Source organism: Amblyomma maculatum, chromosome 11 (assembly GCF_055883805.1).
Source record: "Amblyomma maculatum isolate TAMU_Amacu chromosome 11, ASM5588380v1, whole genome shotgun sequence".
Taxonomy (NCBI): domain Eukaryota; kingdom Metazoa; phylum Arthropoda; class Arachnida; order Ixodida; family Ixodidae; genus Amblyomma; species Amblyomma maculatum.
This window is the reverse complement of record NC_139354.1, coordinates 102,906,053-102,932,295: the sequence shown is the minus strand read 5'-3', so window position 1 is coordinate 102,932,295 and position 26,243 is coordinate 102,906,053. Positions and strand designations below refer to the sequence as shown.

The following is a 26,243-nucleotide window of genomic DNA, read 5'->3' as shown; positions in this document are numbered from 1 at the left end:
GACCTATTTCTTTCTAACCCTTTCATTTCAATAGCAAACCCCGAGTTGGTAGGTATTTTGTGGTTTGCTATTTTGGGAGTTGGTAGGACATAATTCACAATCTAAGCAGCGCCACGCCATTCCACCTTGTAACTACCACCAGCACATGCACATCTCTAATCGTCGGCCCATCGTTGATGCTCAAGTCAACCCCGACATCAGATATACTAGACGACAAGGCGCTTAACATTGTCGCAGTGAATAAAATTTTTTTCACTCAATCCTCTGAAACAATGACATTTGAAGGGATTCTAAGTTTAGTATACGCGCGCAAGAACGTCGTGTGATGTTGCGATTCCAGGGTATAAGTAATGAGCCACATGACAAATTAACAGTTACTAGGCACCTTTAATGTATCAGGCTTGTGTGATAGCCTGATAACGGAACACATGTCATGCGCAGTGCGTGCGCCACGCTATGGAAACCTATAAATACGATGGCCATCAATAAACATCTGTTCTTCTTGTTCTGACCGTCATGCTGTCGAGTGCCTTCCTGCCGATCTGATACATGGTGTCAGAAGTGGCCAGTTAGCCACGGTCGATGATGAACCTGCTGAAGCCCCCAGAACCCTTGCAGCTCTCGGGAAACCTGTCTCAGAACTGGAAGCGATTTAAGCAGAAACTGGAACTGTTCATCAAGGCGACCACGTCTAAAGAGGATCCTAGAACCGGTGCAGCAAAAGCAGCGCTCCTCTTAAGCATCGCCGGAGATGAAGCGCTTGACGTCTTCAACACATTCAAGTTTGAGGCTGGTGAAGACAAAGAAGATTATGACACTCTGGTCACGAAGTTTGAGGCCTACTGTGCTGAGGTAAGCAACGAAGTGCATGAGCGTTACGCATTTCGCTCGAGGAAGCAAGGGGATGGAGAACCATTTGAAAAATTTATCCGGGATCTCAAGAAACAGGCAACGCAGTGCAACTTCGAAGGTCAGAATGATTCAATGATCAGAGATCAGATCGTCTTTGGGACGAACGATTCAAAGTTGCGTGAAAAATTGCTCCGTGAGAAGGGCCTAACATTGATAAAGGCTGAAGAAATGTGCCGAGTAGCGGAATCAGTGGCACGTAGAAATCAGATCTGGGAGAAGCCAGATAACAGTATTGACGCTGTCTCTCGGTATGTAACGCCATGCCGTCACTGTATGGATCCACAAGAGAAGACTGCACTCGACAGGACTGCGTATCGCTGCAAGAAGTGCAACCGACGGCACGAACAACAGCAGTGTCCGGCATTTGGGAAAAGATGCAACTCCTGCGAAAGCTCCACCATTTTGCAATTTGTTGTCCGGCCAAGGCAGTCGTTAGCTGAGTCAGCGAACTTAACATGAACGATGAGTTCGACGTTCTTGACGTTGGCATCGCAAGCAGCGACAGTAAGGACTGGACTGTGAAAACCCAAATCGCAGGTCGTGAAGCACTCTTCAAGGTCGACATCGGATCACAGGCAAGCATTATACCCTTTTCAGTATACCGCAAGCTACACATTGCCGAACTGAACCCTACTAGCTCTGTGCTGCGAGCCTACAATGGAGGCGTCATCACAAACTTTGGAACAACAGTCCAAAAAGTGACAATTGGGAACGCCGCCTCTACGGTGAAGTTTTACGTTGTGAAAAATGGTCGTCAGGCCATACTTGGGCTTGAAGCAAGCGAAGCATTGGGTCTGATGCGGCGGTCAATCGATACTATCAGCGCTTCCGCTGAATATGGAGCACCTAAAGATTTTAGGCACGTCTTCGAAGGGTTAGGTTGCATGAAACAACCCTACAGCATGGTACTGCAGCCAGCTGCTGTCCCGGTCGTCCAGCCAGCGCGGCGGGTGCCCCTGTCCTTGCGTCAACCCCTGCGTGACGAGCTTCAGAGAATGGAGGTGGCCGGCATCATCAAAAAGGAAGACGACCCTACCGACTGGGTAAGCCCTTTGGTCTTGGTCAAAAAGAAAGATGGCAGACTTAGGGTGTGCATGGATCCCAGAAGGATTAATGAGTATATAAAAAGGCAGCATTACCAGCTTCCCAGGCGAGAAGATATTGAAGCGGAATTGACAGGCGCCTGCTTCTTTACGTGTCTAGACGCAAATTCTGGATTTCACCAGATACCACTCGACGAGAGAACATCAAAAATATGCACATTTACCACTCCTTTCGGTAGATATCGTTACTTGCGTCTGCCGTGCGGCATCGCATCTGCGCCGGAAGTTCTTCACAAAATGCTCAGTCAGATGCTTGAGGGGCTACCAGGAGTGCATGTGTATATCGACGACATTCTTGTGTGGGGGGCTACACGGCAAGAGCATGACGAGCGGCTAGTGGCAGTGTTAAAAGCCGCCGAAAAGGCAGGACTGGCATTCAATGCCGAAAATGCAAGTTTGGTCTAACCGAGGTTCAATTTCAGGGTGACGTCATTGGACAAACTGGAATTTCCCCAAGTCCGAAGCTTGTGCGCAATTTGGTTCAAATGCCAACGCCAAAAAGCAAAGCCGATGTTCAGCGCATGTTAGGAGTAGTCATATACTTTGGAAAATACGTGCCTCGCTTGTCTGACGGAACAGCGCTGCTACGAGCGCTTATCAAACCTCAAGTCGAGTTTGAGTGGACCGAAAGTCACGAGAAAGAATGGAAAAGCGTCACGCAAGTACTCGCGACAGAGCCCGTATTAGCAATATTTGACCCTAAAAAGGAAACGAAAATAACATGCGATGCATGCAAAGATGGCGTTGGGGCGGCACTTCTGCAGTGTCACGGTGGTTCCTGGCGACCAGTGGCCTATGCATCCCGAGTGCTAACAGTTCCTGAGCAACGTTACGCACAAATTGAGAAACAAGCGCTCGGAATTTTGTTCAGCTGCGAGAAGTTTCACCAGTTTGTGTACGGCCAGAGGGTTATTATTGAGACCGACCTCAAACCACTGTTATCGATTTCTTCTAAAGGAATTTGTGACATGCCCCCACGATTACAGAGATTCTTTTTAAGACTTCTTAGGTACTACTATGTGCTGCAGTACGTTCCGGGCAAGCACCTCGTCCTGGCGGACATGCTTTCACGAGCGACTCCGGCAGGCGAAGTTGACAATGCGGGTGCTACGGAAGATGTAGAAGTTCACGCACTTCAGCTCCTGAACTGCATGGTGACGGAAACAACACAACAGGAACTGGCGAAAGAAACAGCTCGGGATTGCTACTTGAACACTTTCGTCACCGACCTATCAACAGACAAAGAAATTCAAGGTGAACTGAAGCCTTTTTCATCTGAACTGTCCGTTATCAGCGGAATACTCTTCAAGGGTACGAAAGCCGTCATAACGAAGAGCATGCGCCGGGAAATGCTAAAAAGAATTCATGCTGGTCACCTTGGTTTGAACAAATGCAAAGAAAGAGCCAGACGTCTCGTTTTTTGGCCGGGCCTCAACAGTGACATCGCTGAGCTGATTCAGAACTGTTCAACGTGCAGAAAGTTTGCGTACAAACAAGCCAAAGAGCCCTTGCTCGTGCGCTTGGTGCCACAGTGTGCATGGTACAGGGTCGGAGCGGACATCTTTTGTTTTGGGGGACATTCATATCTTGCCGTATATGACTGTTTCAAACTTCCCAGATGTCGAGAAACTTCCAGACACAAGTGCAAAAAGCGTTGTTGCGGCTCTCAGCGCTATTTTTGCTCGATATGGCGTTCCTGTGGAACTCTGTATGAATAATGGACCCCAGTTCGCAAGCCAAGAGTTCGCGGTCTTTTCCAAGCAGTTCGACTTCGCACACGTCACGTCCAGTCCCTACTACACGCAGTCTAACGGTCTCGCAGAAAAAGGTGTCCAAGTTGTGAAGCGCATAATGAAAAAAAAAAAAAAACAGATGATGCAGGAGACGACTTCTGGCTAGTTCTTCTAGCCTACCGCTCAACACCACTGGCCGATGGTCAATCCCCTGGTGAACTTCTTCAAGGGAGGCGCCTTCAATCTAATATTTCAGATTTCGGCAAAATCACGGCCACTGATGTGGTGAAGCATCGCCAGACATGCGAAGGACGGCCGTTGCCACAACTTGCTAAAGGTGACGTGGTGTGACTAAGAGATACGACTTGGTCACGGAAAGGGAAGATTGTTGGACAAGCTGCTCCGAGGTCATACCACGTCATGACTGAAGATCGTCGTGTTCTTCGACGAAACAGGAGACACCTGCTTTACACTGGCGAGAAGTGTGCTGAAACAAGTGACGACGACACCAACAGCATTGGTAGCGTAACACCACAGCTTTCCAGCACTGACACTGCTACAACATAGCAGCCCTCTTCCAGCCCACTTCCAGCCCATGGTGCCACGCCCTCAGCTACAGTCACCCTTCCAGATTCAACCCCGCCGGGGTGGCGCAGTGGTTACGGCGCTCGGCTACTGTTCCCAAGGACGCGGGATCGAATCCCGGCCTCGGCGGCCGCTTTTCGGTGGAGGCGAAAAGCAAGGCGCCCGTGTGCTGTGCGATGTCAATGCACGTTAAAGAACCCCAGGTGGTCGAAATTTCCGGAGTCCTCCAGTACGGCGTCTCTCATAGCCGGAGTCGCTTTGGGACGTTAAACCCCACAAACCAACCAATCAACCAGGACGATCACCACTCTCAGAAGGTCGACTCGACCATACGACCACCACAGCGCCTTTATTATGATGCTGCTTTTAATCAATTAACATGAACATTTGCTTTGATCTTGTGTTAACCATGGAAGGATGTATCAGGCTTGTGTGATAGCCTGATAAAGGAACACATGTAATGCGCAGTGCATGCGCCGAGCTATGGGAACCTATAAATACGATGGCCATCAATAAACATCCGTTCTTCTTGTTCTGGCCGTCATGCTGTCAAGTGCCTTCCTGTCGATCTGATACACTTAATGAGTTGCCTGAAATCTAAAAAAATATCATCGGTGTCGGCAGCTCGAAAATTCGACATTACATGATTACAATTAATGCCCGTTGACTGCTTGTGCTTGTGTTAAATACGTACCGGGACTGTTGTGTTGAGCACATAATGATGTTATGCTCATCTTATATGAGCCATTTTATGTTTTCCTTGCTTATTTCACTGCGTACTAGTGTTGCATGAGACCCATTTACCCTTGACGCTCCGAACTGTAAGGATGCAGGAAAGTTGTCAAGCGGCTGCCGCTTCACCCTTCGCCACCAATCACCTGGTATTGATGGTATTAAAGATGAATAATAGTATTAGTATTAATATATATATATAAACTGTGATCGAATAAAGTGTCCGGAGTTTGATATTGCAATCCGTGAAAAACACATTTTCAACCCTACAGAGTCTCAAGTAAATGCAGTGTCGATGTATAGGTTGTGAGCCAGTATAATCGAGCACCTCTATATCAGGTGGCAATTAACAGGTGGCAGGGACGGGCACTCATCTATCGCTGACTGCGTGGGCAGATCACATGGTTCAGACGGAGCTGCCAACTGAGCACCTTTACTATCGGAGAGTTAGATCGCTTTAAAGCCTTCTATCACCCTTGGATACAAAGCTAGACAAAATGCCCTCAGCAGGGCACGTAGACACGTTTGTGCGGTTAGATTAGGTCAGAATTTCTGTCCTTCGAGTGGTCTTCTGCACTATGAAGGAGCTGAATATTGCACTCTGATGAGCATGTGTGAGACCATAGTGGCACAAATATAGAGGTTAGTACTGCAGACACTGTAATGCTTATGCACGCAAAAGAGCATCTGCCACATGAGCCGCAGACAGGAGCCAATATAACGCTGTCCTGTTATCAACTTTCAAGACGGAGCTTAAACGGAAGCTGAAAAAACGTTTTCGACGAAGCGCGCATTAGACTATATGAAAACTGTAGATTGAACTGAGGTAGTTATTTTGTGCTGCCATTTAAAGATATGAAATAATAGTCTTTTAATGTCGTGACGCTCTTCAAGCTTCTCCTTACAGCAGGGAGAGTATGCAGATAAACTTTATGGCGATGCCATTATCGGTGACGTTTCAAATTTCAACTGCTCTCATCCGATTGCTTTTGTAAGTAGGCCGGTGCCGCCAAACATCGCCTCACAGCCTTTACCTCCGCTGGCGTTGGTTTTCTTCCTCAGTGTTAGCGTTTAAGCGTTGGAAATGCACCACCGCCGTAGATGACGTTATCATCTATGTGCATCTATGTGCCCACTCCGAGACGCATGCTGCGAAGAAGCCTGAACGACGAAAAAGAATTATTCAAAGATCGAGAAATCAATTCAAACGCAGGCGCTACACGACTCGGTTTGATTTACTATCATACTTAACAGATTCGCCTCTTTATCTGAGTAAACTTATGAAGCAGCTCCAGGTGCCCTTTAAGTGGCCCCAAATATTTTTCGCTTATTTGAAGTATTTCTTGAGGAAGTGAAGCTTACTACTCATATTGATCTCAGCAAGGTACTTTAGGTGCTTTCGCTGAATTTCGACAGCGCTGAAAGCTTCGTTAGTGGAACAGACTAATACTCCTAAAATCTGCACTAGATGTTGAAGGCCAGGCCCTTTAAAGATGACTACAAGTATGACGTATGTAATTGAGCGCTGGGCGACTGCTAGACTATGCACTAAAGCTTTCATTTAAATTCAATACAGCGGCCCTTTTTCTTAAGCAAAGAAAGCTCATAAGAAAAGAAAACGAAATCGCCTACTGACGTAAGTAATATATAGAAACAACACAGGAAATATATGCAATGTCTAACGGACATTTTAAGCATTTCGTTTAGTTTGCCGTTTGCAGATGAACAAAGCAAGCGTAAATAATACTTTTTCGTTCAGGCAACTACAGCATGCAGGGAGCCTCGTAGAAAAGGTGATTTTGGTTTTTAACAAAATAACAAAAATTGAACGCTCTCGCTCGATTCACAGCCTGCAAATGCCCACAGCTGAAACCTAGTGAGCTTTCACGTCACCTGCAGGGAAAAAATATTTTTCAATTCAAACGTCTACAGCACTCGCTATAAGGCCTTAGTTCTGCGACGTCGCGGTCGAAGTTTCACAGTTCTGCGGTCGTACTTCCCGATTGCCACCATATGACAGTAAGTTACGAATTAGACGGGCTGTGGATCAAGGAATTCGCCGCAAGCACCATTAACAATCAATTGGTAGCTTCTTGCGGTGTTTGAATCTATAGCGAAGCCTGGACGAAATTGCGTATGACAAGTAATTTGTTTTATCCTTAAATCGGCAACCGAAATCCCAGCTATGGTGGCGGTGTCCTAAGCGACATTTAGAAGTTCAAAAGCACTGCAAAGCACTGCAAATTTCCTACCAGCACATAGAGCGCTCAGCGAAACTGGAAACGTTTTGTGCCAATAGTTTACTACCACGCGTACTGCAAAATGGTACCCTAGTTGATGCCCGATTATGGTTTTGGCCTGTCGGTACACACGGATCCCTGGGTGAGTATCCTCTTTCCCACATACCGGATTGACTTCTCATCGGCGTAAAAACGATGCCACATCAGTAGATCAGCGAAATGCGTCTGCAGTTATCGTTACTCACGTGACCTCCGTAGAAGCATTTCCTGAAGTGCCCGAACAGCAGCTGATTGACATGGTGCACTAGCTTCTTCTTCTTCTGCCTTGATATATGGCACACACCCACGAAGGGGGATTGTCCAGGGTTCAGTGTGGACTGCCAAATGTCCTACACAAACTGACATTAAGCATTAAAGTAATTGTCAAATAAACAAAAGCATAAGGTGTTAGATAACATAACTGATTGAAAGGACGAAATACGAAGCAAAAATTTGGAAGTTTGTAAATTTGGAATATAATTAGCAAGGAAGTCAGTCCGTAGCTGGGATGTAGTTATGTAAGTACTGACAAATTTGAGGCAATGCAAATCCTTTCGCACTCGCACCGGAGGAGAGTAGAAGTGGCACCGACAACGTAAATCCCATGCGTGCAATTGGAATTTCTAAATGCACTCTCTTCTGATGTGAAAACCTTTGGCAAGCGAGAAGGAAGTGATCAATATTTTCAATCTCACCGCAAGCCTCACAAATGTTTGTGGTGCTGATCCCGTATTTACATAAATATTTAGGCCAGGAATCCTGCATCTCATGAGAGTCATTGTTACCTCACACTGCCGTGATTTACATGAACGAACTTTGCATGAGTATATGAGATGCTGGCATTCGGCTGTAGATAGCAAGGAATCTTTGCATGAAGCAGCTAGGTATTGAAAACGCTGAAAACGGGACATTCAAAAAATGGTGATATTAGGGAGGGTACATGAGACAGATACATCGAGAGCTGATTTAGCCAGGAACTTTTCTGCTTCGTTCTGGAAAATACCTTAGTGACCGGGGACCCAGATGAAGCGTATTTCTTTCGCCCACCCCGGTATGAAATACTTTAGTGAGCGGCTAAATAAATAAAATTGGTTCACAGGAAGGGAAAGGCGCAGTAACTGTCACACTTGCTCTGTGGACACCCGAACCGCGCCGTAAGGGAAGGGAGGAAGGTGGGAATGAAAGTGGAAAGAGAGAAAGAGGACCCGTAGTGGAGGGCTACGGAGTAATTTCGACCACCTGGGGATCTTTAACGTGCGCTGACATCGCACAGCACACGACGCCTCTTCGTTTCGCCTCCATCGAAACGCAGCCGCCACGGTCGGGTTCGAACCCGGGTACTCCGGCACAGTAGTCGGGCGTCTTACCACTGCACCACCCCGGCGGGGCAAATTAGTGAGCGGCTCAAAAGAGCATCCCGTGCTGACTCCAGTGACAACAAAACAGAAAGAGAGTCTGATAGAATTTTTTTTATTGACTGCAGGGAACGTTTAGTTGTGCTAGCCCAATTGCCACAAACTCTGCTAAAAATAGCAGCGTATAATCCGGGACACGAACCGAAAAACTCCAGGAAAGAGACTCTGAAAAAAATTCCAATCGCTGATTCTGCGCCCCATCATGGTGGTGCAGTGGTAAGACGCCCGACTACTGTGCCAGAGTTCCCGGGTTCGACCCCGACCACGGCTGCTGCGTTTTGATGGAGGCGAAACGAAGTGGCGTCCGTGTGCTGTGCAATGACAGCGCACGTTAACGATACCCAGGTGGTCGAAATTACTCCGTAGCCCTCAACCACGGCTCCCCTTTCTCATTTTGTACTTTCACTCTCACCTTCCTCCCCTCCATTATGGTGTGGTTCAGGTGTCCACAGAGCAAGTGTGGCAAATACTGCGCCTTTCCTTTCTTGTGAACCAATTATTATTATTTATATTTCTGCGCAGTCACAGATGCATCGCAGGCAATGACAGCATAGAGAAACATACTTACGCAAGTATGTTTCTATATGATTACAGTACGATCAGAAATTTTGAAGGTGATCACATAGAAGACTGCATATTAGACTTGAAGGTAAGTGCTTTACATTAGATGGAAATATAGAATTAGAGTTTATATCCACAAAGGACATTGAGCAACCAATAGGACGTACAGAACCGAGGTCCACACCAGTTTGCTAAAATGCTCTGCGTGAAAACGACCTGGGGCATGCAGACCCTTGGCCACTGGTGATTGAGAAATAGGGCTGAGTTTGACACAAAAATAGGTATAGCCACACAGGGAGTAGCCTAATATAATCGCAAGAATTATCTAACAGAAGGCGGAGCAATACCTTCCCACTAATCAGCTGAGCAAGTGTTCTTCTTACATTGCTATCCCGAGGAAAAAAGAATTGGCAGTAGCTTAGCTTGGTAAGCATGGTAATTACGAAAACAATAGCTATGGCTACGCCTAGATTCAGCTGGTGGTGTAGCTGGTTGTGGTGCTTATGGTTGTGCTCATTATTAAGCAGTGATTCACTCTGGTCTCGTCATATGGTTCATCATCATCATCATCATCATCAGCCTGATTATACCTACTGCAGGGCGAAGGCCTCTCCCACATTTCTCCACTTAACCCGGTTCTGTGCTAGCTGTATCCACTTGACCCCTGCAAACTTCTTAATCTCATCCGCCCACTTAACTATCTGCCTTCCCCTGCTACGCTTTCCTTCCCTTGGAATCCAGTTTGTTACCATCAGCGACCATCGGTTATCCTCTCTTCGCACTACATGTCCTGCCCATGTCCATTTCTTCTTCTTAATTTCCACTAGAATGTCGTTAACTTGAGTTATTTCTCTGACCCAATCTGCACGCTTTCTATCTTTTAATGTTACCCCTACCATTTTTCGTTCCAGAGCCCTCTGGGTTGTCCTCAACTTAAGTAGAACTCTCTTGGTTAGCCTCCACTTTTCAGCCCCATAGGTGAGTACAGGCAAAATGCAACTGCTGTATATTTTCCTCTTGAGCGATACCGGTAAGCTGCTAGTCATAATCTGCGAGTGCTTGCCAAATGCGCTCCATCCCAATCTTATTCTTCTTGTTATTTCCTTTTCATGGTCCTCATCTGCGGTTACTACCTGTCCTAAGTAGACATATTCGCCTACTATTTCCAGTATTTCGCTACCTAATGTAAACTGCTGTTCCTTCCCGAGGCTGTTGAACATTACCTTAGTCTTCTGCATATTGATTTTCAAGCCTACCTTTCTACTTTTTCTGTCTAGGTCATCAATCATTATTTGCAGTTCATCCCCCGAGTTGCTTAGCAAGGCAATGTCATCAGCAAATCACAGATTACTGAGGTATTCTCCATCTACCCTTATGCCTTATGCCTTATGCCCATATGGTTCAACTATTGTTTATTGCGGGGTGCTACGTGGTTGTTCTATGTATAACTAGTAGCGAGGCAAGGAGTGCCGTGGCTGCAATGATATACTTGGTTGTGGGTGAGGTTAAGGCCGAATGTGCAACTGCCGTTCCGGCACTGGCTGCAATGGCATTCTTTACGCCAGCAGAAATGAAAGCATCCCTGGAGACTGCGTTGGTTCCACCTGCCGCTAGGCCACCTCCTATAGTATCCAACGTTGTACCCTCGGCGGTAGCTGCGGTAGGAGCGGGAGTTAGGCCGCGGTTGGTAGCTACCGCCTCGTGAGTAGATGGCCTGTGTTTGCGGCAGATGGGATGACGATGGATGGATGGATGGAATATAGGAGCGTCTCCTTTGATAAGGGGTGGTAGCAGTAGCTATAATGTTCATTTTTCTCCCTTTATCTTATTTATTGATTTAGATTGGTTAACTAAACCATTATTCTATTTATAAATTTTTGTTTCTACATTACTAACATTATGTCGCTTCTCTGCTCCAAAGCCACCAATCTTCCAGTCGTTTTTTGCTAGTTTGCACCGCCGGTTTATTCACCCGGCCACTTGTATCTCTAAAGCCCAGAGCTTCAGGAACAGTGACTGCGCCTGTATCAACTTCCGGATGAATACCATTACATTCGAGTATAATATGGTCAATTGTTTCACTGGAGTTACCACATACAGCACACGCGTCATCTTCATTGTTAAATTTCTTTTTGTAGCTGCGTCTTCTAAAAGTAGTGCACTGCCTCTTGAGTTATCAAAGAAAGCATTCTTCCTGATCTGCATTTTCCATTTTCGGTATAATTTCACACTCTGTTTCTTTTCCATCGAGTTTATCGAGTTTTTACCTTCTGTGTTCTTCCCCTGTTGCCTAATGCTCTTTATTTCTTCGTCCTTGTGACGAGCATACTTAATAGTTAGTTTCCTAGTTCTTTTCCTCCATTGTGAGTCAACGACTTTTAAGTACAGGTATTTCGTCACCGGCATCAACCTGGAGCTCCGTTCTGGCCGCCGTTAGACCCCGACCACCATCGTCATGACCCAAGAGGGCCACTCCACTGTTCTGGCTTCTACCAACTCGAACCCAGCTCCCCTTCCACTTGGACTGTCAGTAGCCGTCAACGTGACCCTCAGATGTTCGCCGGTCTACGCGGCGACGACGCAGATGACTGGCTCGGCAGCTACGACCAGGTCAGTGCTTTCAACTGGGGGGACGATTCTCTTCAACTAATTAATGTGTCCTTTTATTTGACGGATGTGGCCAAAACGTGGTTCTTAAGTCATGAATCGACGATTCCGGACTGGGCTACCTTTGAACAAAAGCTACGCCAGATTTTCTGCGCTCCTACTGTTCGCACAGAGTCCGCCAAGAAGAAGCTAGAAGCCCGACTTCAGCGGTCCAATGAGACCTATACCTCTTATATGGAAGATGTCCTTGCACTTTGTCGGCGCATAAATGACACCATGCCAGAGGCCGAGCGGGTTTGGCACGTCCTTTAAGGTATTGGGCTACTCGCTTATAACGCCCTGGCCGTGCAAAACCCTACCACGATCGACGCCATCATATCGACTTGTCAGCGCCTTTGGTTTCAATGCCAACGCTGACCTCCGTGCGCTTATTTGCGGATTAATTCGTGAAGAGCTCTCGGCTCAAGGTAATTTGTGCCGCCTTGCATCTGAGCCACATCCTTCAAGTGCCGGCCTGCGTAGCATCATCAAAGAATAGCTGGCCTCAATGGCCTTTTCCCCCCCAACACCGGTCGCTCCTACCATCTGTCAGGGGCCAAAGTACGCCCAGGTCACGTCCTTGCCGCCTGCAGTTGAAGCGCCTACGCCACCGGCGCCTCCCACTGCTCATGTCACCGCATTGGCACCACCTGCCGCGGCACCGACATACTACCCCCCCTGGCGCTCAGCCCGCCTTGTTTGTTATTACTGCGGGTTCCGAGGCCATATTTCCCGCTTCTGTCGTCGCAGGCTCCAGAATGAACGCCGCGGCTACGACTCATTTGAAGCAGACTACCCTCCTCGCTTCTCCGGCTCTAACAACTGTTAATTACCCTGATTATCCCCGACGTTCATCACCCCCGCCAGAAAGCCCTGCTCCTCCTGGTGGTTACAGACTTTCAAGACGCCGTTCTCCTTCGCCTATTCGCCGCTCAACCTCGCCTCTTCGCCAAGCGTCTTTGACGACCCCCCGCCTAACGGAAAACTGACCACTGCAGTTTTAGGAGAGAAAACTGTACTCTTCGGCCATCCCAAAAATTGTTCGGAACGTCCCTGGAATATTATTTTAGTTTGGGATGAAGGTTTATCTATTGAGGCTTTGGTTGACACGGGCGCCGCTGTTTCTGTGATGCACACTGACTTGCGCTCCCGCTTGCGAAAAGTGAAAACGCCTTACGATGGACCTTAACTGCGTGGAGCTAATGGTGCAGTAATTCGGCGTTTTGCTAAGTGTACTGTGCGAGTTTTTGTTCACGGTGTCCGCCACCATGTACACTTTGCCGTGATGTCACCGTGTGCTCACCCAAGTATTTTAGGCTGGAATTTTCTGCCTGCCGCATCAGCCAGCATTTCGTGTCGTGACAGGGTCATTTACATGAACGAGAGCGATCCGTCTTCTGAACCTCCCGAGCCCCGTAATCGCCTGCTTGACGCTACTGACTCAGTGTTGCCCCCTGGATGCGAACTACTTGTCGCGCTTACTACTACTGTGACATTTATAACGGAGATGTGCTTATCGTGCCTTCTGATCGCCATCTAACCCGTGGAATCGCGCTACCACCAACTCTTGTTCGGTTTGAGCAGGGCACAGCGCTTGTCGCTGCTTCGAACACTTCCCCAGAGCCCATTGCGCTGACTAAAGGAACATGTTTTCCTTGTGCCCTCGACATTCACCCGGTGGCGTATTTGGGTTTGCTCGGTACGGTGGCTCCGCAAGGGACAAAACGACAGAAGAGACGAAGAAAACGGGCTGTTCCGACTAGCATCTACCGCCCCCAGGAGCCAAGCAGCCTAGCGATTAGCGGCGCATGCTTTTTCAGTGGGCGTCTCGTTGGACGCAGCACTAGCTTGAGAGAGCCTATAATACAATTACTACTACTACTACTACTTATAGGCTTTCTCAAGCTAGTGCCGCGTCCAACATGACGCCCATTGAAAAAGCATGCGCCGCTAATCGCTAGGCTGCTCGGCTCCTGGGGGCGGTAGATGCTAGTCGGAACAGCCCGCTTTCTTCGTCTCTTCTGTCGTTTTGTCCCTTGCAGACCTACCGTACCGAGCAAACCCAAATACGCCACCCGGTGTCCTTCACCATCCTTACCACCCCCTCTTCCTCACCAGCAGCTTGTTCCGATGCCTCTCTCTGTGTTCTCTTTGGCACCATCAATCCTGACCGTCCTGCGACTCACCGCCAAACTTTGCAGGAATTCAAAAACAGCAAGCCTCCTTTAATGTGACTTCTCCGATCTTGGGCCGAACTTCTTCTGCACACCACCGCATTATTACAGAAGGTACTTATATTGTTAGCCGTCGCCCTTACCGTGTTTCCTTATCAGAACGTAAAATCATAGAGAATAATGTGAATGATATTCTCCGACGAGAGATTATTCGGCCCTCACCTAGCCTCTGGTCATCTCCGGTCGTCTTGGTCAAAAAAAAAAAAGGATGGGTCCGTGCGTTTTTGCGTTGATTACCGCGCACTTAACAAAGTCAGTCGCAAAGATGTTTACCCTATGCCATGAATTGACGACTCCCTCGACTGTCTTCAGGGCGCTGAATATTTCTCCACGTTGGATTTGCGTTCCGGTTACTGGCAGATTTTGATGCACGAAGCCGACAGAGAAAAAACCGCATTCGCTACTCCCGATGGCTTTACGAAATTAATGGCATGCCTTTTGGACTTTGTAATGCCCCCGCTACGTTTGAGCGCATGATTGACACTGTTCTTAGAGGACTTAAGTGGAAAACCTGCTTGTGCTACCTGGACGATTTAGTTATTTTCTCTGCGACTTTTTCTGATCACTTATGCCGCCTTGATCAAGTAATAACGTGCCTGGCATCCGCCGGTCTCCAGCTGAACACAAAAAAGTGTAATTTCGCCAGAAAAGAAATCAAGATCCTGGGCCACCTCGTCAGCCGCGATGGCATTCAACCCGACCCAGACAAATTTGCTGCAGTTTTGAACTTTGCACATCTCAGCGGACTAAGGATCTACGCAGTTTTCTTGGCCTATCTTCATACTTTCGCCGTTTCATTCGCAATTCCGCTACCACTGCTGCACCGCTCCACAACCTCCTTACCTACCATACTACTCTCAATTAGTCCGAAGAATGCGAAAAGGCTTTTGAAACCCGGAAGAATGCCTTCACTTCGGACCCTGTTCTCGCTCACATCGACGACACTGCTGCCACCATTCTCCACATCGATGCCAGCAGCCTTGGTATCAGCGCCGTACTTCTGCAACGTGATACCGCTTCTCGGGAAAAGGTAATTGCGTTTGCCAGTCAAACGCTAACACCAGCAGAACGCAACTACAGCATCACTGAGCAAGGGTGCCTCGCCGTCGTTTGAGCAGTTCAGAAATTCCGCCCCTACCTCTACGCCCGCCATTTCATATCGATTGTTACCGATCACCAAGCTCTGTTTGTTAACAACCCTCAAAGATTTGACTGGACGCCTGGGTCGTTGGATTCTGCATTTGCAAGAATACCACTTCGATGTCACATACAAATCGAATCGCAAACATCGAGATGCCGATGCTCTTGCTCGTTGAACACTCCCAGAATCACCACCTAGTGCTTCTTCGAGCCTTCCTGCCTGCACCCTCGATGTCCCAGTGTCGTCCAGAGCTCCAAACATCACCTGTGCTACTCCTGCCGCTGCTCCAGATCGCTAAGCTATTATTTCACACCAGCGAGCAGATCCCTACTGTCTTTCCCTAATCGACCTTCTCACCGGTGCTTCTCACCCTCCTACCTCTAGGATGCGCAGGCAACTCCAAAAGTTCAAACTTGACAACGGCGTGCTCTCCCGTTATATTTATTGCTCTGAAGGCACTCGTTGGGTCCCCGTTATTCCGAAAGTGCTTCGCACCCGTATCCTGGCGGCTTTCCACGATGATGCTACAGCCGGTCCCTTCGGCATTCATAAAATTTATCACCGCGTGAAAACCCGTTTCTTGTGGCCAGGCGTCACCTCAAGCGTGGCAAAATACGTCGCCTCTTGTCTGTCATGCCAGTGCCACAAACGGCAGACTTTTCCTCCTGCTGGCCTACTACAGACGCTACCTCGCCCTGCTACTCCTTTCGCCGTTGTTGGCATAGGCATATACGGGCCACTTCCGTTGTCCGCACGAGGTAATCGCTGGATCGCCGCCGCCGTCGACCACCTAACACGCTACGCTGAGACCATTGCCCTGCCTAATGGATTAGCACATGAGGTCGGGACCCTCTTTCTGGAATCGCTCGTACTGCGCCATGGGGCACCTAAAGTTCTTCTCAGCGATCGTGGTCGGACATTTCTGTCGACGATTGTAGCCGAAGTTCTTGAGGCCTCAACCACACATCACAAATTGACCTCCAGCTACCACCCGTAGACCAAAGGGTTGACTCAGCGGTTCCACCGCACGCTTTCTGACATGTTTTCTATGTACGTCGACCATGACCACCGAAACTGGGATACAATACTTCCTTTTGTTACGTTCGCCTACAATACGGCTGTACAGCAGACCACAGGTTACACCCCGTTTTTCCTCGTTTACGGTCGTTATCCGGCTACCTTTCTTGATGCCTCTTTCCTTGCTACACATGCCAGTTCCTCATCCTATCTTCCTGACCAGTTCCTTTCCCGAGTGGCCAAATCTCGCCGGCTTGCTCGCGTCACCACGCAAGCTAGCTAGGAAGACCGCAAGTGCCGCTATGATGCAACCCATCGCCAAGTTTCGTTCCGTCCCGGCGACGAGGTGTTACTTTGGACCCCAATACGCACTCCAGGACTTTGTGACAAGTTCCGGCACCGTTACATTGGTCCTTACACAGTTCTTGCAAAAACCTCCCCGGTTCAACTATCGCGTCTCCACTGTTTACCCTCCTCCGGACAGTCGTTACCGTGGCACTGAAGTTGTCCACGCTTCACGCATGAAGCCTTTTATTCGGCGCAATCCTGCGGTATAATTGCGGCCAGGCTGGCCGCTTTAACTGCACGGTTGAAATAGTGAGAGCACTGTGTGGCGCTTCATCTTCCACACGGCTGAACGTGCTGCTTCGTCTTCATCCTGCTCTCTCTTGTAGATACCCATCGTCATCGCGGAGTGTGGTTTGCTTCAGTGTGCGACCAATGCTTCAGGTCTCCAATTAAACCTGATCCCCCAAGTCCGACCTTCGCGTTACCTTACAATACTTTAGCTGCCCATCTGTTACTGTTCAATTTCCTCAGGCGTTCCTTATATAATATTTTACTCTGAGCTTCCCGTACTTCGAAAGATGTCCAGCCCATATCTCCGTGTACAGCCTCATTATTGGTTTTGCCGTGGGCACCTAGTGCTAATCGTCCAACGGCACTCTGATTTATTTCTAATGTCGACTGTACCTATGATTTTAGGCACAAAGCCGGATTTCCGAAACTACGTCCAGGCCCCATAATTCCTTTCCAAATACCCCTCAAAAACTCATACCTGTTGTATCCCCACAATGCCCTATGCTTCATTATCCGTCATTTCTTCACCCTTTGGTCCTAAGTGATTGCTCATGCTTTCCAATGTATGCCAAGCCTTCATTTACCCATACCACCAGAGAGGTCGCTACAAGACTTGTTGGGAAAAGAGTGGTGCGATGTTTCTGAAAAATCCAAAGAATCCTTGTTATGAATTGACTACAGTATGAAAACTATCAAGAAAGGTGCTTTGATAGTGGCCTAGCACTGTCCCGCAGATCCAGAGCTGGTGAAGGTCCCTGCCGCCGAGGTGAACCGCTGCAAAGAATACAATACTGTTGTCAAAATCGCCCAGTATCCTTCAAAGATTGCGCCGTATGTTCGTTGAAGAAAAATTGGCAGGGTACCTGTAAGGCCGCGCCCAAAGGATAATCACTTGCACGTGCGCCCCAGGTGCACGCATCTTGGCACCCTTAGTTCTGGCCGGTAGCGAGCACCCAAAGCACCCTTTGGCCCTTTTTTTGTTACACTGCAACTTTGAGCAGTGAGAAATGGAGTTTATTCTGTCTGCAGATGCGACAAAAGAGCGCCCGAAAAAGCATTCAGGAGTTCACGCGGGCATTGTGCTCAGAGCGGGCAAGCCAGAACCAGCCACCTGCGGAATGGCGGCTGGTTAATCTTTCCCTTTCTTTGTTGTCACTCGCAGTGGTAAACACAAGTGGCGAGGGGCAATGCACTGTGGAAAGGATTCGGCCAGCAGCGGCAGCGTGGATGAGGCGACGGTGTGCGGGAGACAAGTGGGAAGAAAATCTCACGAGAGGAGAGGGTTCGACACCCTCACAGGGGAAAGAATTTTGCCGTGCTTTGTTTGTTTGTAATTTGTATTGCTAGTGCGAGCCCTGGGTTAGAGGCTAAGGCCAACCCATGGGGCTGTGCCCATATAGCATATTTCCTATTGGACAGTTGATGTGTGGGGCTGGCCTCTGAAAAAGACCGCCCCTATTTCTTTGTTTTGTGAATATGTAAATTGAAACGTGATCTAAGAGAGTTCCGTCCAGTCTGAGCTGGGGCTCCATGCGTGGGCATGAAACGCGGCTGTTCTGCTTAGGCTCTAACCAGTTAGGTCGAAGAGTAAAGTAGCGCAGAGTGTTGTTTTTGTAAATTCATTTCATGTTCCAGTTTTACTCTGTATATAGATGTGTCCTGCTGTAAATATATGCTCTTCCATCATCACCTTGAAGTACGCCTCCTGGTCTTCTCTACGCCGAACAGGAAGTGTTTAAAGAACCTTCCTAAACGGAACGAACGACATAAATTCTACTGGCGCAGCTCGACAGGGTTCGGCACGTCTCATCTGCAAGGACAAGCATTGCACCGGCAACCACAGGTCATTCGACACGGAGCAGCGAGGAACCGTCAAGGGACGATTCTACCTCGGCTGCCACCGACGCCGTTGGAGCGGACGCATCATCCGGGCTCTGGGCGGCAAACAACAAAAGATCTGCGTCGGGTGAGTGGGATTTCTTGCGTTTGTTGGAGTTGGCATGGTGGTTGGTTTGTGACGCTTATGGTCGAGACGAGGAGAATTCTAGCCGCTAAAGAAAGCGAATCTAATCCTGAGAGTGAATCGAGGTCAAATCCTCAATAGGAGCAGCAATCGCTAGGGGCGGAGTAGAAATGGTTACTGATCAGAGTGAGGTAGTGACTATGGAGGGTGATTACAATGTGGAGAGCAGGTTACAGGCCAGCGACCAGAGACCAACATTGTCACTAGACGCTACAGGAGCCGAGACGGAGAGGATGGCTATTCGCCGTATGGAGTTGGAAATGGAGCTACGAATGCGTGAAATTGAATCTCAGGAGCGACTAGCCTTAAAGCAGATGGAGCTTGGGCTGTCGAATGGTCGACTGTCCCCGCTTGGGTCGGGACGGAGCGATGAGCGAGGTATAGGCCCAGATTCAATAGCACAGTGTGCGAAAGTCCTTAAGGGCTACAAAATGCCATGCGATGCTGATGTGCCACTGTGGTTTGATGAGGTGGAGAAGTTGTTCGTCACTTTCAGTGTGCCGTACAGCAACCGAGTGCATTTAATTATGCCGGCAATGACAGAGCGAGTCCGATACTTGCTTCGTAACCTCGATGGAGCGGAATGCACGGACTACGAGGCTGTGAAAGCAGCGTTTCTAACTGAGCTAAAACTCACCCCAACTGAGTACCTGGAAAGATTTGAAAAAGCAGCAAAAAGGAAGGAGGAGACGTGGGCTCAGTTTGCATCACGCGTGAAAATGTGCCCAGCATACTACATCCAGTCTAGAGAGGTGGACTCAGTAGGGGCGCTGACTGACCTAATGGTGTCTGATCGCATTAAGGCAGGTCTCAGCTTAGAGGGCATCGAATATGTGCGCCTGCGGGAAGGAGAGAGTTGGCTGAAGCCTAAAGGGCTATCAAAGGCTCTACAGATCTTTGATCAAGCAAAAGGTAAAGGCCGAGCTACAAAGCAGCTTACGGCGCCAGTGCAGCAAATGGGCCAAAAACAGATAAATTCCGAAAAGCCCATAGTAAAGTGCCATCTATGCCATGGGCAGGGGAACATTGCTAGGAATTGCCCGCAAGCAACAGGAAATAAACCGCGCCTGAAACAAGTAAATGGGCACCTAAAGAGGGTGCAGAAGGTCGCGCGGGCCGATGAGACGGAAGCAAAGGAACCAGTTTCAAACCAAAGTACGGGTTTAACTGCTAAAGTTAAGGTACCGATGCAAAGTTCGAGGGCAGCCACATCGTAGCTCCACTTTGTAGATCTTGTGTGCGGAGATGTTTGCACAGAGGCAGTGCTTGATACTGGTAGTGAAATAACAGTAATACGTGAAAGTATACTACCGCAAGCGCTGACGGAACCATCTGGGGCAGTGAAACTAGTGTCAGCTTTCGGCAGCTCCATTCAGGTGAAGTTGGCGACGATCCCTGTAAAAATATCTAGGCCGGGAACAGTTGCAGAAGATCAAAAGATAGGCATAGTATGTGCCCTCACCAATGAGCTGGCAGAGGGTGTGAACTGTTTGCTTTCATTAGAGGACTGGCAGCTGCTTAAAGATAAGAGTTAGTTTGCGCACACAAGTATGGGTGCAGTCAGGGTTTCTAACAAGGAACTTGAGAACGCAGAAAATCGGCACTATGAGGCACTGACATGCGAGGTGAACACGGCACTGAATGCCGAATATTCACAAGAGGAAGCAGAGTCAGACGAGACAGAAGAGGCAGTTTCGCTGTCTAGTCAGCGGGAAATATTTCGAGCAGCACAGCTCGCTGATGAAAACTTGAGAAAGGCATGGGAGGACTCTAAACACGGACAGGCGGGTATGTTCGTTAGCGAGGGCTTGCTTCACCACTGGGACTCAATAGCAGGTACTAAAGAGCGACAGCTGGTGCTTCCCCGAGAAAAACGAAAGGAAGTTCTGTCCTTGGCGCATGAATCACTGTGGGGTGGACACTTGGGTCCAAGAAAGACCAAAGCCCGCATAAAGTACAACTTCTATTGGCCTGGCATGGAAAAAGAAATTTCAGAGTACTGCCAGTCTTGCCATGGGCGCCAGATCCGCTCAGACCGACGTCAAACTGACAATATACCCATCACGCCAATAACAAGGCCTGAACATGCCTTTCAGGTGGTTAATGTAGATGTTATAGGGCCTCTTGATATGCCATCTGGTAGGGGTCACAAATATGCTTTGTGCCTTGTTGACTTATGCACGAGATGGCTGGAAGTAGTATGTCTTCTTTCCTTAACGGCAAGGGCTACCTGTGATGCTCTATTAGAAATCTTCAGTCGAACAGGGGTCCCACAGACTATCTGTTCGGATCAGGGAACAAATTTCAAGGCACAACTCACTCAGCTGATGCTAGAGAAATTAGGTTGTTCCCCTAGATTTTCCACTCCGGAACACCCTGAAAGCAACGGGGCCGTGGAAAGATGGAATCGGGTACTAAAGAACATGCTCTTTCATGTATTGAAAAGGACCCTAAAAATTGGGATAAGTTGATCCCATTTGTGTTGTGGGCTTACCGCGATGTTCCTCACGACACTACCGGGGTAGCAACCTTTAGGCTTTTGTACGGCAGAAAACCGACAGGTCCACTTACAATTCTTCGCCAGACGTGGACAGGAGAAGTTAGTGTGCCAGCGACGCTTAGGGAGGAACCTGCGAGGTACTTGACACAGCTACGGGAGAGGTTTGAGCTAGCGGCCAATGTGGCAGGACTCACAAGCACGGCGCGACAAGCTAGCTACGCAGAAGCATGCAATAGAAGGACGAGAAACAGTCTTTAATGTGGGGGATCAGGTTCTCGCTTTCGACACAGACCGCACCACCAAGATGGCTCCTAAGTGGCTCGGTCCTTTCACAGTAATTGGTTGTGAGAGGCAACATTCGTACAGAGTAGAAACGCAACAGGCAAAAGGATCTGTGGTCCACGCCAACCGAATGAGACCGTACTACGCAAGGGTAAGCCAGGTTGGTGTAGTGTTTGATGATGATCATGAGTTTGGAGAAGTAGAGTGTGCACCACAAGTCGCACCCCCTCTAAAAGATGAGGAGCTAATACCGTTAGAGAAATTAGCCCATCTCAGTGAGAGGGAGCAGAATGAAATACGACGGTTGTTCCAAAAACATCCTGCACTCTTTGATGGCAGGCCGGGATTGGCGAAAGTCGGAAGGCACTGAATTGAGCTAGAAGAAGGGTTTAAACCGAAGAAAGCTTTTCCTTACCGAGTGCCTGAACTGCTCAAGAAAGAAGTAAGCCGCCAAGTGGATGAGCTACTTGATTTAGGAATAATCTATCCTGTAGAGAGTGAATTTGCGCACCCGGTTGTGTGTGTGTGGGGAAGAAAGACGGGTCAGTGCGAATGTGTATTGACTATCGAACTTTGAATGCAGGAACCCGTGCAGACGCGTTTCCAATGACTAACTCACAGGAGCTAATTTTTAGAGTCGGTCGCGCGCAGTTCATCACTTTGGTTGATCTGAGGCGTGGCTACTGGCAGGTACCGATGGACCCGCAGAGCCGTTACTCACCGCATTTGTAACCCATGAGGGTGAATATGCATGGAAGGTGATGCCCTTTGGGCTAAAAAACTCGGCAGCGACCTTTCAAAGAATGATTAATACGCTCCTCGCTAAGCATCAAGCCTACGCTACGGCATATCTAGGCGATATAGCTATTTTCTCGCAAACCTGGAAAGGGCACGTAGAGCACGTCGATACTATATTTTGGTTACTTAGGGGAGCAGGACTAAAGGCTAGCCCTGAGAAAAGTGAAGTGGGATAGTCTCACATTCGTTATCTAGGGCACATAGTGGGCATAGGGACACATGCACCCGACCCCGAGAAAGTACCCGCAATAGAAGGCCTAGCGCAGCCTAGAACAAAGAAAGAGCTGCGAAGTTTGCTGGGACTATGCGGATATTACAGGGATTATGTATCTGGGTGTGCTGAAATAGCTATCCCTTTAACGCGTTGACAAAGCGAGGAGTACCAAACTTAGTCCCGTGGCCGCAAGATGCGCAACGCGAGTTAGAACAGCTCAAGGACTCGTTCTGCAGAGCAGTAGCGTTGAGCACTCCGCAACCTCATGAGCCATATTGGCTGTTCACTGACGAATCAGCGACGGCTGCCGGGGCTTGCTTGGCACAGATGACTGAAAATGGCGATGAGATGCCTATAGCATTCGCAAGCCATCGCTTCGATGCGACCCAGGCGAGATGGTCGACCATAGAGCGCGAAGCGTTTGCTATAATTTGGGCTCTAAAGAAGTTCGACTACTGGCTCTTTGGCGCTGAGGTCAATGTTGTCTCTGACCACAATCCGCTGTCATACCTGACGATGTGCACTCCACGCCGGGCGAAATTGGCTAGGTGGGCGCTGGCACTCCAGAGTTATAACATAGCGGTTAGACATCGAAAAGGTATCAAGAATGGAAATGCGGATGCGCTATCCAGGCTCCCTAATCTGTCATGGGAGTTGGGAACTAGCGATACCACCACGTCAACCTAGACAAGCGTGAACGTTCCTACTCAGCCGACGCTGCGTGCGGCGAGCCGTGTATGTGATTTACCGGACATTTGGAAGAGAGTTCTCGCTGATATTCAGCTAGTGTCGTCAGTGTTGTGTGCGCGGACTTGCGAGACGCGATGAACAATGGGACTTTGTGTGTACGCCTGTGTACATGAATGTGGACTCCCTGCAGAGTGATATTGCTGACTGCTTAGCAGACCTGGACAACAGCATACACCAATGTTGTGTTTTGTGATTTGCTTACTTCGGTGTATATGTTTTTCTCTGAGTGTCGTGGTGACGTATAGACATTGGCGCCCCAGCATGAATAACATTGCTGCTGTGAAGGTAGTGCGGCCCTTGTGAAGTGTTAGTATGAACGAGCTGATAGCAAGCTCGGTTATACTCTTAGAAGGAGCGTGAAGGGCCGCGCCCAAAGGATAATCACTTTCACGTGCGCGCCTGGTGCACGCAACTTGGCACCCTTCGTACTGGCCGGTAGCGAGCACCCAAAGGACCCTTCGGCCCTTTTTTTGTTACACTGCAACTTTGAGCAGTGCGAAAGGAAGTTTATCCTGTCTGCAGATGCGACAAAAGAGCGCCCGAAAAAGCATTCAGGAGTTCACGCGGGTATTGTGCTCAGAGCGGGCAAGCCAGAACCAGCCACCTGCGGAATGGCGGCTGGTTGATCTTTCCCGTTCTTTTTCGTTGCTCGTAGTGGTAAACACAAGTGGCGAGGGGCAATGCACTGTGGAAAGGATTCGGCCAGCAGCGGCAGCGTGGATGAGGCGACGGTGTGCGGGAGACAAGTGGGAAGAAAGTCTCACGAGAGGAGAGGGTTCGACACCCTCCCAGGGGAAAGAGTTTTGTCGTGCTTTGTTTGTTTGTAATTTGTATTGCTAGTGCGGGCCCTGGGTTAGAGGCTAAGGCCAACCCATGGGGCTGTGCCCATATAGCATATTTCCTATTGGACAGTTGATATGTGGGGCTGGCCTCTGAAAAAGACCGCCCCTATTTCTTTGTTTTGTGAATATGTAAATTGAAACGTGATCCAAGAGAGTTCCGTCCAGTCTGAGCTGGGGCTCCATGCGTAGGCATGAAACGCGGCTGTTCTGCTTAGGCTCTAACCAGTTAGGTCGAAGAGTAAAGTAGCGCAGAGTGTTGTTTTTGTAAATTCATTTGATGTTCCAGTTTTACTCTGTATATAGATGTGTCCTGCTGTAAATATATGCTCTACCATCGTCTGGGCAAGAAGGGTAACCTGGTCTACATCATCGACTTTGGGCTGGCCAAGAAGTACCGCGATTCACGCACCCACAACCACATCCCTTACCGGGAGAACAAGAACCTGACAGGCACCGTGCGCTACGCCTCCATCAACACACACCTGGGCATCGAGCAGAGCCGGCGCGACGACCTGGAGATTTTGGGCTACGTGCTCATGTACTTCAACCGCGGAAGCCTGCCCTGCAGGGCCTGCGAGCGGCCACCAAGCGGCAAAAGTACGAGCGCATCTGCGAGAAGATGTCAACAACCATCGAGGACCTCTGCCGCAGCTTCCCATCGAATTGCCACCTACTTGAACTACTGCCGTTCATTGCACTTTGACGAGAATCCAGACTACTCGTACCTGCGGCAGCTCCTACGCAACCTCTTCCATAGGCAGGGCTTCACCTATGACTACGTCTTCGACTGGAACATGCTCAAGGTTGGCGCAGTCTGAGCTAGGCTGGCGGTGCCGAAGCGGGGCGCGCTACGGGGGTGGTGGGCGGAGCGGAGGGGCCCGAGCACCGAGCTCCAGGGGGGGCCACCCAACAGGGGCACCAGGCATCTACGGCAGCCTCGCGAGGCCTGCCCCCGACGACGGCATCGGGCTTCCAACGGCCCCCTACCAGAGCACCTTCTTAAGCGGCATGAACGGTGAGCAGCACGGCATGCCCGCTTCACCCCCGTACCCGCCTTGGAGGAAGGGCACCACAGACGACCACAAAGCCGCCTCCGGAGCTCTCAGAAAGAGCGGTGTAGCAAAAGCCTCGGACAGGTAGAGCGACAACACCGCAAGCACTACTGATGGGTCCCCGCCAGTTTTTTTCTCTGCCACCCTTTGCTCCCCCCACCTGTTATGGGGCCAAGTCGAGGGGGGAGCTCCCAAAGCGGGAAGTGCGAAAAATTCTTGTTGGACCGCAAGGTTTGTTGTCCAATCAAGACTGAACAAAAAGCGAAGAGGAGCGCAGCCCAGGAAACAGGAGCGCAGCCCGACTAGGCTTCTTCACTGTCCAGTCCATTTTGCGAGGGAACAACAAAGAGTCATCGCAGCAGCGGCAGTTACAACCGCACAACTGTGGCCTTTTGTGCAACATCTCCTAGTTTTGTCAGGGTGGCAGGCAGGCACGGTCTGCCTTTAAGGGCGACAACAGAAGACATCATCAGGAAGCTTGCAGCGTAAATCCCATCTTCCCACCCCTGCCATTTCTTTTTTTTCTACGAAGCATTTCTTTCCCTTGCTACTCTGGGTATTTTATGACCTTGCATTTTAAGACCCTGATCTGTTCAGTTGTTAAAAATAATCAGACCCGACGTAACTGCGCTAAACCTGAAGCCCATAGCGCCCCTTTTGTCTCCGCAATACTTAAATAGAGTTTGCAATTCTTCCAGACTCTCAGCTAGCACCACAATATCGTCTGCATACATCAAACCGGGGAGGCGCTCATCTACCGCCTTTCCACCTAATCTATATGACAGGTCAAAACCTAGGTTACTGTAGGTTACTGTGCAGAGTGGGCCAGAGAAATAACTCAAGTT

At 49.1% G+C, this 26,243-nt stretch overlaps 1 protein-coding gene and 2 pseudogenes across 1 annotated transcript; all 3 read left to right on the top strand.

Moving 5' to 3' along the window:
• Positions 1-585: 585 nt before the first annotated feature.
• On the top strand, positions 586-1,371 carry LOC146174518 (uncharacterized). Its single transcript, XM_084585409.1, has one exon. The coding sequence runs from the start codon at positions 586-588 to the stop codon at positions 1,369-1,371; it is 786 nt and encodes a 261-aa protein (XP_084441535.1).
• On the top strand, positions 1,368-20,495 carry LOC146174517 (uncharacterized; annotated as a pseudogene).
• A 15-nt stretch (positions 20,496-20,510) lies between these two features.
• Positions 20,511-25,591, top strand: LOC146174516 (uncharacterized; annotated as a pseudogene).
• Positions 25,592-26,243: the final 652 nt, after the last annotated feature.